The following is a 14,187-nucleotide window of genomic DNA, read 5'->3' on the forward strand; positions in this document are numbered from 1 at the left end:
TTGATGTCACTAATTAAATCAATTATCAGAGATGTCTAAAATGATAAATAGTTGAGAATGTTTTGCAAAATTAGGAAGTTAGTACTATACATGTAACAAAACTCTGACGGAGCTTGTCCGAAATATGTAATGACTTAAATATAAATGAGGGATGTGAGACATTGCAATAAACGTACGTAACTCGTACAGTGACTAGGGCCTTGCAGCTCATCATCCTCTCCATTCCCCACATTCGTTCCTCCAGAACTGTACCACACCGCCAAGCTGTTTTGATAGTGACTCCATCTTACCGGCCTAAACTAGGGACAAGAATCTCCAGGGAGTTAATTTGATCATCAGGGTATTTAACCACAGGTTAAGAGCTCACAAATCAAGAAATGGCCTCCAGCTATGACTGGCAACAACACCTACTGTGTGTTCCTGCTAGTACATGTTCAAAACCACGCAACAACAACACCTTAGTCTCCTCCAAACTGTTGATGAAGATGAGCAGAAAAGGCGGTGAATAAAATGAACAGCAACGGTAATGAGCAATTTCTATATTGTAATTTTGCGACTTGAATGTTGCATTTCAACAATTATTGAAGGGAATGAATCAAATTGACACATTACATTTTTGATATGTAATAGGTCAGAATAATCGTTACTGATTTTCTGTACTTTCTACCATTTCAAGAATAACAGGCCCTTTCCGATACGTTGTGATTGCAAAACACGTTAGGAGGGATCTTAGACCACTCGTCCTTACAGAAACGTTCCAGGTCCTTGAGATCCTTTGGTCTGTTCACACAGACACTTCAAGTCAAACCATACCCCAGTACTTGGTAGGTTTGGTCTGTGCTTACAGACACCTTCCAGTCAAACCATACCCCAGTACTTGGTAGGTTTGGTCTGTGCTTACAGTCACCCTCTTCCAGTCAAACCATACCCCAGTACTTGGTAGGTTTGGTCTGTGCTTACAGTCACCCTCTTCCAGTCAAACCATACCCCAGTACTTGGTAGGTTTGGTCTGTGCTTACAGTCACCCTCTTCCAGTCAAACCATACCCCAGTACTTGGTAGGTTTGGTCTGTGCTTACAGACACCCTCTTCCAGTCAAACCATATCCAAGTACTTAGAGTTGACCTTAACACAAGTCTCAGGACCAGTAGCAGGACAGTCCCTTAATATCAGGGACACTTTCACAAACAGGGCTGATGTGTGCTGCACAAGAGCTGTATCTTTAATTTAATCTGAACATAGCACCCAATTCCAATCCAAATGTGGGCTGCTATTTAGCAAATTCCAGATGTTTACACTTGTTGATCTCTCACAGAAAAACAATTTTAATGGATACCAATTTCAATTAATAAGGAAATCCTTCCAAAGGGGCCATTGCATAGTGTGTGACTGTTGAGTTGGTGACCCCCCTGGACACAACCAAGGTCTCAAACCCTACAATTGTGTCCCTTGGATTCCTCTTTGCCTCCCTAACATTTTGCGCAACAAGTGTGTGTGGGTATTGATAAACTTGCATCCTCTACCAGGGAGGTTTACTACTCTAATTATTGTCCCAACAGTGACATCTACTTACGTCTTTAACATTTTCTGGGAAAAAAAGCTGCACGTTAGGGTATGTACTCACAAGACACCGTTTTGCCTCATTATATATTCCATATTTGTATGGCCCCCAAACCCATCAAAGTGGCACATAGAGGCTCTAAAGTATACTGCTCAAGAAAATGTAGGGAACATGTAATAACACCAAGTGAATAAAACTTCAGAGATATCAATCTGTCCAGTTAGGAAGCATAAACGATTCTGAATCAATGTCACCTGTTTTGGTGCAAATAAAAGTGACAACAGGTGCACTGGTGAGGCAACAGCAAGACAACCCCCAAATAGGAAATGGTTTTGCAGGTGGTGGCCACAGACAATTGCACGAGGAGAGCTGGACATGGCCGTAGAAGGGCATCAACCCAGCAGCAGGACCAGTATCTTCTCCATTGTGCTAAGAGAAACAGGAGGAGCACTGCCAAAGCCCTACAAAATGACCTCTAGTGGGCTACTGGTGTGCATGTTTCTGATCAAACAGACCCATAAGGGTGTCATGAGGGCCCAACATCCTCTAGTGGGACCTCTCCTCACAGCCCAGCACCGTGCAGATTGACTGGCAACACCAGGAGAACACCAGGATTGGCAGGTCCGCCATTGGCGCCCCTTCACTTCACAGATGAGAGCAGGTTCACGCTGAGCATGTGACAGGCGTGAAAGAGTCTGGAGACATTGTGGTGAACGTTATGCTGCCTGTAACATCATCCAGCATGACCGGTTTGGCAGTGGGTCAGTGATGGTCTGGGGAGGCATATCCTTGGAGGGTCGCACAGACCTCCAAGTGCTAGCCAATGATCCCGACTGCTGTTAGGGTATCGTTAAAGTGGGCCCTGGGTTCCCCCTGGTGCAGGACAATGCCCGACCTCATGTGGCCCAAGTGTGTGGGGAGTTCCTGGATGAAGGTGTTGATGCCATTGACTGGCCCTCTTGATCCACAGACCTGAATCTAATTGAGAACCTCTGGGACGTTATGTATCGGTGCATCTGACGCTGTCAATTAGCGCCACAGACTGTCCAGGAGCTCACTGATGCCCTGATCCAGGTCTGGGAGATCCCCCAGGACACCATCCGCCGTCTCATCAGGAGAATGCCCAGACCTTGTAGGGAATGCATGCAGGCACACTACTGAGTCACATTATGAGCTGCCGTGATGAAAGTTAAAACAGCCTGTGATTTCAATTGTTTACTTTGATTTTTGGTGTGAGTTTGAATCCAGCCCTCAATCGGTTGGTGATGTTGGTTTCCATTGACCGTTATGTCATTTTGTTCTCAACGAATTACACAATGTACAGTAAAGATTTTCTTTAATATATTTTGTTCTTCGAGACCCGATGTGTGATTTAAGTGTTCCCTTGACTGTTTTGAGTAGTGTCTATACTCAAGACACTTCTCTGAGGTGGCTCGACAATGAACAATCAATTGATGGATGCAGCCTTTTTTTCCCCACTCTTAGCATGACCCCTGCAATGGATGACTACAATATAAATTAAGAGACCACTGCTCCTTTTTCTTTCCTTTCCAAAAATGTTGAAAAGGAAAGTTTTGAGTGAGGAACAGAAGCATTCAATTAGCAGTGGTCTCTTAATTCAATTAGCAGGTCAAAGTCTATGGTTAAAGCAGGCTCAGCCAACACCACACTCATTTTATCACAATTTAGCCAACACAGTTGCTCACACTGTGTGATGGCAAATACAAAATCATTTTCATCAATAGAAAACTGAACAAATGCCAACAAATGTGGGTAAAATTCTTTGTTAATGTGTTTTGCTCAATCGTATCAGAATGCACTTGCATAATTAAAATCTCCAAACTAAAAACTAAACAGCGGGAAACAACTTGAAATGCTTGTCTTTATCAATTCATGTTCTCATGAATTTCTTTCTACAAAAAAATGTCAGTCCTTTTGTGCCCGTATCCTAGGTATATGACTGGTTGAGGGGCGTCCACGTTGCCTTGGCTGTAATCAACAGGCACATGGGGTGCCCTGCTCCAGCTCCACCGTTAGTCCTTTGCTCAGGAGGAAAGCTTCTTGCTTTGGCTCCCTCCCTAGGAAGTTCTTGAGCATCACTTCAGCATCTTCAGAGCCTCCTGGCATTAGGATACACTTTCTGTAGTCAAGCCCCACCTAAGAGAGAGGGAAGAAGACACCTTCATCAAGCCTGACTGCTCCAGGACCCATAGGAAGTATCTGCTCACTAGCATAACCAATGACGCCTGACATCAAACAGGCTTGACGTGATGGTCCAGTGGAAGAACAGCAGTGTGAATAGCTGGTAACACTAGAAAAAAACTGCTTAGCTGTGCCAACCTTGGGGTTCATGATGCCCTCCTGCTTGAAGCGGGCATAAAACATGTCCATGGAGAAGACTTCACTCCACAGATAACCGTAGTACTGGGCATCGTAACCACCTGCTAAGTGGCCAAACGTGGCAGGCATGTTGGTTCCTATTGGCACAAAGGCAAACAGAGGGGATTGTTTAAAAAAAAAAACGACTATAGCAGTTAAGACAACTAAAACAGATCTGGGACCAGGCTATCAAACCACGGCCGTGTCGGTGGCCTGGGACCAGGCTATCAAACTACGGCCATGACACGGCCTCTGACCTGGGGATGCAGGCACGCCCAGGATCTCCTGGCACAGCCGGGCGTACTCCTCAGCCGGGTCCAGGCCGTTCTTGGTGTGGAGGGCCTGGTCCACCTTTGCCAGGACAATCTGACGCAGGTTAAACAAACCTGCAGGAAGGAGGGTTAACACATTACCACCGCGGAGTCCACACACATTACCACCGCGGAGTCCACACACAGTACCACCGCGGAGTCCACACACAGTACCACCGCGGAGTCCACACACAGTACCACCGCGGAGTCCACACACTGTACCACCGCGGAGTCCACACACTGTACCACCGCGGAGTCCACACACTGTACCACCGCGGAGTCCACACACTGTACCACCGCAGAGTCCACACACTGTACCACCGCAGAGTCCACACACTGTACCACCGCAGAGTCCACACACTGTACCACCGCGGAGTCCACACACTGTACCACCGCGGAGTCCACACACTGTACCACCGCGGAGTCCACACACTGTACCACCGCGGAGTCCACACACTGTACCACCGCGGAGTCCACACACTGTACCACCGCGGAGTCCACACACTGTACCACCACGGAGTCCACACACTGTACCACCGGGGAGTCCACACACAGTACCACCGCGGGGTGTCCACACACAGTACCACCGCGGGGTCCACAAACAGTACCACCACGGAGTCCACACACAGTACCACCGCGGAGTCCACACACAGTACCACCGCGGAGTCCACACACAGTACCACCGCGGAGTCCACACACAGTACCACCGCGGAGTCCACACACAGTACCACCGCGGAGTCCACACACAGTACCACCGCGGAGTCCACACACAGTACCACCGCGGAGTCCACACACAGTACCACCGCGGAGTCCACACACAGTACCACCGCGGAGTCCACACAAACAGTGCCTGTAAAGTTACCATCCCCAGGTAACGTGTAGCACTGGTGTAGAAGGTGCTACAAAGGGAAGATGTGTTTAGGAGTCATGCTATTGTTTGTTGGGGACCCACCAGTGTTGGCCAGGCGGGACTTCATGAGTTTCTCCAGCAGGACGTCTGGGATGGGGGCACCAGTCTTGTAATGTTTGGACATGCGCTGCAGGGGTTCTTTCTCCCACACCCAGTTCTCCAGCATCTGGGAGGGTGCCTCCACAAAGTCCCGCTCCACGTGAGTCCCACTGAACATGGCAAAGTTGGCCTGGACACAGCAGAGACAGTGAGCATTCATAAAGTAACCCTAATGTTCATATCGGGTTAAATAAAATACTATGTATTATATATATATATATAATAGGGCTGGGTATTGGCACTGATATTCTGATTACATTTCTGATTTGATTTTGTTTTAGTTTGGATAGCGTTATTTACAACACCAATATTACAATACCCCCCTTTCAATAAAGTAACTAGCATGAAGTTTGTGCCTGTCTTTACAGTTGATTTACTTGGAAACAAACAGCCAAAAGGCCTATCAATAGTCACAAATGAATTAACCATCACACTTAAAATGCTATTATTCAGTCAAACAATCGTTTAATTTCCCAGCAATGTTGTGCTGCATTCTGGCAATAAGACCAGACCAGACGCACGCACGCACGCACGCACGCACGCACCTGAGCGCAGAGCTGGTGCATGACGTGGCCGAACTCATGGAAGTAGGTCTCCACCTCGTCGTGCTGCAGCAGGGAGGGGGCGTCGGCCGTGGGCTTGCTGAAGTTGGCCACCATGGCCGCCACCGCCATCTGCCGGGTCCCATCGGACAACAGACAGCCGGGCTGCAGGCCAAAGCAGGCGGCGTGACCGTACTTCCCCTCTCTGTGGGGGAGGGGGGGGGTTCATGATTGTGAAACCGACACTGCGGTCTCCCTGGAGGAGCCGTTGTCGACTAAATCTCTGGACAACAACTCACCTCGGGAAGAGATCCAGGTAGAACTGGCCCACCACCGTGCCAGAGGTACGGTCCTTAACGCAGTACAGGGTGACGTCCTCGTGCCACACAGGGGCGCCCTCCACCAGGTCAAACGTGAGGTTGAGCAACTCCTGGTAGATGTCCAGAAGGCCGTGAGTCACGACTTCCATGGGGAAGTACTCCTTCAGTTGGTTCTGGTCAACCGCATACTGGGTCTCCTCCACCTAGAACGGCCAGAGCAAAGCTCAACATCTGGAAACATCCCCTCAGTGGACCGCACAGCACATTTGGTCAACTCTGCCTCCACTGGACAATAAACTTGTTTTATTTTGCATTAATTAACGTATTAATTATGTAATTTACATATGTATGTTAAAAGTAATATTGTACGTTTTGCACTCAATCTAGATGTATGAGGGCTGACAGCATTGGTTGGCTGGAGCAGTTAAGGGTGATACTGAAGGCATTTTTTATACATTATTCGATAAGCTGCCACTCAAAAATAGAATTACTGCAGAATTACTGCCATCCTTGAAATGAGCAAAACGCTGTGAATTTTTTTTATTAACCTGACTCAATTCGAGAAATCTAAAAAAAAATATCTATTATAAATAAATTTAGAAGAATATTCATCATGAAAGCATGTCACAATTATTGGTAACCCAGCACCATGTGTTAGTACTCTGCATACCCTTCCCCTTACCAACAGCAGTGAGGAATACTCTGATACGGCTTGATGGGGTGGAGGACATTGATCAAGCCAGAATCTCTACAGATTCTTCAGGGTCCTTGGTCGACTTCACTGCACGTTTTCAATGGGGTTTAGGTAAAGAGATGGCCATTGAAAATTCTTCATTCTGTGGTCACTGAGAAATGTGTCTGTGGATCTGGAAGAATGTTTTGGCGCTGCTGGAAGACCCAACGACAACCCACTGTTTCCCTCCAGGCAGGGGTAGACAACATTTCTAGTGTTCTAACGAAGTCCACATGCCATGTAGCCTAACAAGATTACCAGGGCTTTTGGAAGGAAAACAGCCCCACGACCTCTCAGACCTATGAATTTATTTTAAAGTGGTGGTAGGTTGTTTTGTGCATGACTATCCCTCTTTGTTGGCCATTTGTCTTTGTGCACTGTGACCTACCTGGGTCATGAAGTAGCGTGTGTCCCAGGCGTGTAGCTCCCCAGTGAAGGGCAGACCTCTCTTCTGGCACTCCTTCTCCTTCAGCTGGAGGATGACTTTCCGCTCTTCCTCTCCAAGGGGCTTCAGTTTATGGGACAGATCCTCTGAAGAAAAGAAACACTACCTTATTCGTCGAATGTCGGAACGGAAATTAGTTTTGGCTTTATCCCAACCCAACAGACAGACATACAGTAGGTATAGAAAAGAATCACCCCCTTTAAAATAATCAATTTTATTTTGCTTTGCAGCCTGAAATGAAGACAGACACAGTTTTTGTTTCATTCAGCTGTATTTACTCAGTGCAACTTATAACATTCAAGTGAAAGATAACACCAACATGTCAGAAAAATTATTTAAAAAAACACCTTTTGCTTTAATTACAGCCTTTAGTCTGATGGGATATGTCTCTAATAACTTTGCAAATCTAGATGTTGCAATATTTGACCACTCTTCTTTGCAGAACTGCTCAAGTTCAGTTAAATTTGATGGTGACCATTTGTGGACTGCTGTCTTCAAGTCATTCCACAGATTTTCAATGGGGTTTAAGTCCGGGCTCTGACTAGGCCATGCAAGGACATTCACCTTTTTCTCCTTCAACCACTGTTTGGTCAGTTTTGCCGTGTGCTTTGGGTCATTGCCATGTTGGAAGGTAAATCTTCTTCCCATTGACAACTTTCTGCCAGAGAACAGCAGATTTTCCTCAAGAATTTGACAGTATTTTGCCCAAATCCATTTTCCCTCCTATCCTGACAAGTGCTCCAGTCCCTGCTTCACAGAAACAACCCCATAACATGATATTACCACCTCCATGCTTTACTGTAGGAATGGTGTTATTTGGATGGTGAGCTGTATTGGATTTTTGCCAGACATATAATTTGGCGTTGAGGCCAAATAATTCAATTTTAGTCTCATCTGACCATAACACCTTTTTCCACATGGCCTTAGAATCTTCAAGGTGCGTTTGGCAAAGATCAGTCGTGACTGCATGTGGCCTTTCTTGAGGAGTGGCTTTTTTCTTGTAACCCTTCCATAAAAGCCACATTTGTAGAGAATTTGTGATATTGTTGTCACATGCACACAATGACCACTCTTTGTCATGAATTCCTGCAACTGCTTCAGAGTTGCTGTAGGCCTCTTGGTAGCCTCTCTGACCAGTTTCCTCCTGGCTCATTCATCCAGTTTGGAGCAACGTCCTGACCCAGGGAGGGTCTGGGTTGTACCAAATACCTTCCACTTCTTAATAATAGACTTCACTGTGCTTCTAGGCACTGATAAAGCCTTTGAATTTTAGATGATTGTTTTCTTCAGTTGCACTACCAAGGACTGAAATGCTTCAGGAAAAGCTTGTTTCATGCTGAGCTAATCAAAATGACCACAGCCAAGTCAATTGGCTTTGTGTGCTATTGACAAGGTGATTAACTACACCTGGTTGGGTTTGCAAGTCATTTTTAGGAGGGGGGTGATTATTTTTCCAACTCAGTGATTCTGTTTTTTTAGTTGTATTTTTCGGACAAGTCGGTATTATATCTTTCACTTGGATGTTATAAGTTGTAAATACAGCTGAATAAAACTAAAATAGTTTTTGTCCATTTTCATTTCAGGCTGCAAAGCAACAACATTTTAAAGGGGGGTGATTCTCTTCTATACCCACTGTATAAGTTGACCCAGTGATGGTAATTAGTCAGGGAGTGTGTAGGAGAATGTATTGTTCTTGTAATGTAAACAAACTTGTGAGGTAGCAGATGTGGTCAGAAATGCTGAAGAAGATTTGCGCAACACCCTTGACAAACACAGTGAATGCTCTTAAAAACACACTAACACCCACCTAGGAAGCCAGCAACCTTCTTGCCAGACTTGGCCATGTTCATCTCCAGGACAAAGTCAGCGTGGGTCACAAAGCCCAGAAGGGAGCTCTTCTGGGCCCTCAGCTGCACCAGCTCCTTCAGAATGGCTGAGTTCTCCTACACCAGAGGAAAAACGTCAGAGAACATGGATGCTTAAAACCATTCCATGGGACTTTAAGTGACTTTCCAGGTCACTTAAGTGGAACCGGAATGCACCAGCATCCATCCTGTGTTCTTAAACATAGAATTTAAACAACATAGGCGATAATTAACAAAACAAACATTTTGGGTCAACAATTCTTCATGACTTGAGTTTATCAGGGGCACACAGAATTGTAGTTGAGTAAATTCTCTGGCAAACATTTAAAAAAATATATATATAATAAATAAATAACTTAATTTATAGACCGTGGGTGACCCAATTCTTTCCCGATACCAGATAGTATTTCACACCAAGAACAGACAATGGCTCACCTCTTTGCAGCGCGAGTTGAAGGCCTCCTCCAGCTTCTTGCGGGTCTCAGGAATGAAGCACTTCTTCATGGTGGGGAAGTAGTGAGGGTACTTGAGAGTGATCTTCAATTTGTCTCCATCCTTCTCCAAAGAGCTCAGGAAGTCCTCAGGAAGACCGCCTGAAGTGCATAATCACATTCACACAGTCACACTTTTTGGCCATATATTTTCAGCATACCTTTGTTAACAGTTGCTATTAGGTATGGCTGAAAATGACAATAATGCAATTAGGTAACAGTTTGTTGCTATAAACGTAAACAAAAATTAACTCTCAGACCAGACACATTTGGCCCAGTGAAGGCCAACTCACCCAGCTCCTCTCTGGTGAAGGACAAACTGGTGGTGTCCTCGTTCAGGTGCTTGTTGAAGTCAATGCACAAGTTGCTCAGCTTCTTTTTGATCCTCATGATTTCCTGTTTGAATTACAGAAGTAAAGGTCAGTGGTTGGAGCCCAACAGGGCAGATCAAATCCGGCTAGAGAAAGAGAAATGTGTATCCACAACAGCTTATAGATTATAAAGATTCTCTGCAGAAAGGCTGAAAATGTTTCAATATGACACATGAATTGGTTAGGGATGTCTCATATCACTTATTTGTATTCCCTGCACCTTACGAATCAGCTGGTTCTTGTCTCAGGGACATTTGTGGTTGGCCACTGTGTGGCAGAACGCGGGATGGCTATATGGTGCAACTGGTAAGGCAACTTAATGTAGAACAACACAGCCTTTAATCACATCAGAGTTTATCCAGTCAATGTAGTGGCAGGTTGTAAAATGTGACAACAACTTGACCAAAACCGATCCCCTTGAATGCACCCCCCTGAAATATAGAGCATTCTGTACATCCAACAAGGTCATTTCCTCTGGAGAAAAAAAAGTATCTTACATCCTGTGTCTCTTTGGGCAGGTGGAGGCCATTCCTTCTGCCCAGCTTGATCAGCCTCTCCATGTACCGACGGGACTCACGAGTGAGTGTGTCATGGTCCACCTTCTCCTGCAGGAGGAGAGCAGAACTCAGAAGGCTCTGTCACCCAGCCTTCACATAGCTATTAAAAACACAACAGCCTCACAAAGATCCACTAAGTACATATAAATCGCCCTAAAGATCTTTTTTTATTTATTTTTTTAAACAAAGTGGCCTAACCTGTCCTGTGTTAGTACTAAAGATGAAGTGGACATACAAAAGCATATCTACTGATTGCATTTTTGGATCAATACATAAAATATAAGGTACGTAACCAACAGAGAGTGAAGACTGATGTGAAATCCCTCTTTATTGATCTTAACCATGGACCCCTTCCTCACCTCCAGTGCCACAATCCTCTGGTAGACATCCTCCCTCATGCTCATCTCTACATCAAACTCCGACAGCTTCTTGTCGGCATCGGTGCTGGCCGTGCGCACATCCTTGGAGGATGACACATGCTGCGGGAAGTCCAGCATGTTGCGCTCAACTGGAACAACACGTCAAAAATGCAACAATCAGTAGGTACTAAAAGGGTCCCAATGTGTCCTGTTTTTATCCAGTGGTTTGGGTTATTTTCACAAATCCATAGTAGACACCAATTTTTTTTTTAAAAGTGATGCCTAGATATAAAGCTTTGATTGTCCTGGTCAGTCCTGATGTTCCCTATTGCTTGTTTGTGTCAATTCCTACAACCTTGAAGATTCCAATCACCCTGAGTGGGAAATGTCATGGATAAGGGATAGGTCAAGAGCCACGGCTGGCTCAGTAACAACAACATACAGGTGGACTCTAACAACTGTAAAAATACAAAGTGGTATTGCTGAGGGCGTATCGTTTGAAATTGAAGAATCTGGATGTCATGTTGGAAATGTAACGTGACAGCTAACTTCACCCTCCTCAGGATATGCTGCTGAAAATGACAAATTAACTAAGGATCACCAGAATCTACATTTTTCTTTTTTACCCCAGGACACACGTACAAAAATGATAAGACATCAGTTTCGTAATTTTCTTTTGGATCCATCCACATTTCATGCACCACAATCACGTGGCCGCCACATAACATATAAACCACGCAGACAAGGTCAAGAGGTTTAGTAGTTCACCCAAACATTAGAATGCGGAAGACGTGTGATCTAAGCAACTTCAACCGTAGTATGATGGTTGGTGCCAGACGAGATGCGTTACTAATCTCAGAAACAGCCGACCAACTAGGATGTTCACGTATCTCGTTTACAGAGAATGGAGCAACAGCCTGAAAACATCCAATGTGTGGCAGTTGTGTGGGCAAAAACACCTTGATAATGAGAGGCCAGACTACTTCAAGCTGACAGAAAGGCCTGGTTGCTCCCAGACTCTGGAACCCTCTCCCTCAAACCATCCATGACTCCGAGACTACTCCCATCTACAGACTATACCCATTTAGAAGGGCATCTCTGAACGCACGACAGCAAACATTGAAGTGTGTGGGTTCCACTCTACTGTGGGCAGGTGATCACCAAAACAGGACAATTGGAAGTTGAAAAATGTTGGGGGCAAAATGGGGTCCCACTCATAACTTGATAGGTATGCCCCTAAGTGACCACTGACTGTATAAAACCAGCCGAAACTGACTGTCATGTTAGACAATTTTCTGACCAAACCAGACGCTAGAGAATGTATGTTTTGATGAAACGGTTAACAAACGTCTACAAAAACAAGAGGAAGGAAAGCCACGATTAAAAGCTCTTTTGTACTATTTGGATTAGATATTGTGCAGATATCCCACTCTATGAAAGGATACAACAGCCTGATTTCTGGTGTAACATGCAATGTCCAGAGCGGGTGCCCTGGTTTCAAAACAATCGCAAAACACCATTGTAGTGTGCATGGGCTGGTTTGTTAGGCTTTATCTAAAAAGTGCTGATTTGTCCAACCAGTGCATACCTCTTTCCTGCCAACTCAGACTTTTACCCCCCATCACTTACAATGGCAGTGGAGTAGCCTAGATGCTAGGTGCTGTCGGTATGGACTGACCAAATAACATATCCTTGGTTTCGTGAAACCTACTCATTAGCCCCTGAAAGGGGACATGATCTTTATCCTTTTTACATGACGATCATCCTGTTTCCTATTACACTTCACAAATGCACCATCCAATATGTTAATACCTAATGTGAATATCTAAAAAGTATACAGGAAACCTGTTGGGAGGCACCTGTCAAATCGCGTACACTCATTATCCCCTCCAAAATTCTATTTCCTTGGTAACTGTCAACTCTTGAAATACAGTATGACCATGAACAAGACAACAGATGAATAACCGCTGGCAGTTTGGAGTATGACACACACATGCACACACCTGTGTACTCCACCTCCACATCAGCGAGTGCTTTCAGGGTGTTTTCATAGGAAACCGTGTCCAGGTCCAGGGCCCCAACACAGTCATACACCTTTTTGGTCTTGACAATAAGCTCATCTGAGAGCTGATGTATTTGCTCCGGGGTCAGGTCCCAGCGCAGGCGGTTTACAGCGCACACTCGAGTACCACTGCCAAACGTCACATCTCCTGTGGTATGAAGAAAAGGACAGTTGTGAGTTGGACGGTTCACCTTGGAAAATGCCTACATCTGAACTGTGAGAAAATGGTTTTTCACTACGCTGGGGATGTTTATTGACACCCAGTTATAAACTAGGCTTAGTTTGACCGTCAGCACTGTCCATTTGATAAGAAGATACTGTGAAAGGTGGACTATCAGATAAAGATAACACTCCGGTGACAGTTACTACACCACATCAACTGGAAATTGTACCTGCAACCAATTAGCAGGAGTATTGCTTAGAGTTCTGCAATCATCTGTGGAAACAGTGGATGTGCATACTAGTTCAGTAACTGACATGCCATTGGTAATATTTACAGCTTTGTTATGGCGTGGATATCGTTCATGCTATTGAAAACGAATCTTCCATAGTTGGCCAACTACCCAGCCATGTTGTAACAAGGGGCTTGTGGTGGTAGACAGTCATTGAGCTTCCTACTAATCACCACTGTTCACTGGCAATCAATTTTGACCTAACTACCTTTAGTTAACTAGCTACATCACAGTGTATCGCTTCGTTTGAATGAATGGCCGGGGTGGTTGAACACAGGATGGATGAGATGTAACCCGGCTTCGTTAGTTATTTATTACAGCTAGTTGGCAATCCTGTTATTGGGCGACTAAGCTGTTCGATCATATAATCATTTGATTGCTTCACACAAAATATTATGGGAACGGCACGCAAGAAAAATAAGGTCACCACACTTTAGCATGTTAGCTAGTACTAGCTAAAGCGTAGTTAATAGCTAACGTCCGCACTCCTCGCGTTAGCTAGCAATTCAAGTGCAGACGAATGAATATGCAAAACTTTGAGAGTGTTTTTCTTCATTTGCGAAGAAGTGTTATAAAATAAAGTAACATTATTTTAGGAGTTGAGGGAATTCTTAAAGACTCACCGGTCGGTGCCATATTTCAGAAAACTGAGTAGCAACGGTCACAGTGAGCTTTGCAGTCCGTGTGGATTGCAGATACAGCGACTGTAACGTAGGGGCATGCGTGCGTCA

The 14,187-nt window shown here is 45.0% G+C and overlaps 1 protein-coding gene across 1 annotated transcript; it reads right to left on the minus strand.

Annotated features, from left to right (window-relative positions):
• Nucleotides 1–3,328: 3,328 nt before the first annotated feature.
• Nucleotides 3,329–14,178, minus strand: thop1 (thimet oligopeptidase 1). Its single transcript, XM_010871341.3, has 14 exons — nt 14,080–14,178; nt 12,946–13,152; nt 10,943–11,091; nt 10,524–10,631; nt 9,949–10,051; nt 9,600–9,757; nt 9,107–9,242; nt 7,243–7,385; nt 6,101–6,324; nt 5,805–6,006; nt 5,203–5,389; nt 4,197–4,325; nt 3,901–4,037; nt 3,329–3,717 (listed from the first exon to the last, which is right to left on the minus strand). Exons 1-14 carry the CDS (start codon nt 14,090–14,092, stop codon nt 3,556–3,558), a joined length of 2,058 nt encoding a protein of 685 aa, XP_010869643.1. The 5' UTR covers nt 14,093–14,178; the 3' UTR covers nt 3,329–3,555.
• Nucleotides 14,179–14,187: the final 9 nt, after the last annotated feature.

This window comes from Esox lucius, chromosome 8 (assembly GCF_011004845.1).
Source record: "Esox lucius isolate fEsoLuc1 chromosome 8, fEsoLuc1.pri, whole genome shotgun sequence".
Lineage (NCBI taxonomy): Eukaryota > Metazoa > Chordata > Actinopteri > Esociformes > Esocidae > Esox > Esox lucius.

Bases quoted from the DNA above. Each gene is read 5' to 3' on its own strand.
- thop1 (XM_010871341.3), bottom strand. The intron at 10,052-10,523 runs GTAAGATACTTT...TAATTCAAACAG, and splicing joins TGCCCAAAGAGACACAGGAT to GAAATCATGAGGATCAAAAA. The intron at 3,718-3,900 runs GTTGGCACAGCT...CCTCTCTCTTAG, and splicing joins AGGGCATCATGAACCCCAAG to GTGGGGCTTGACTACAGAAA.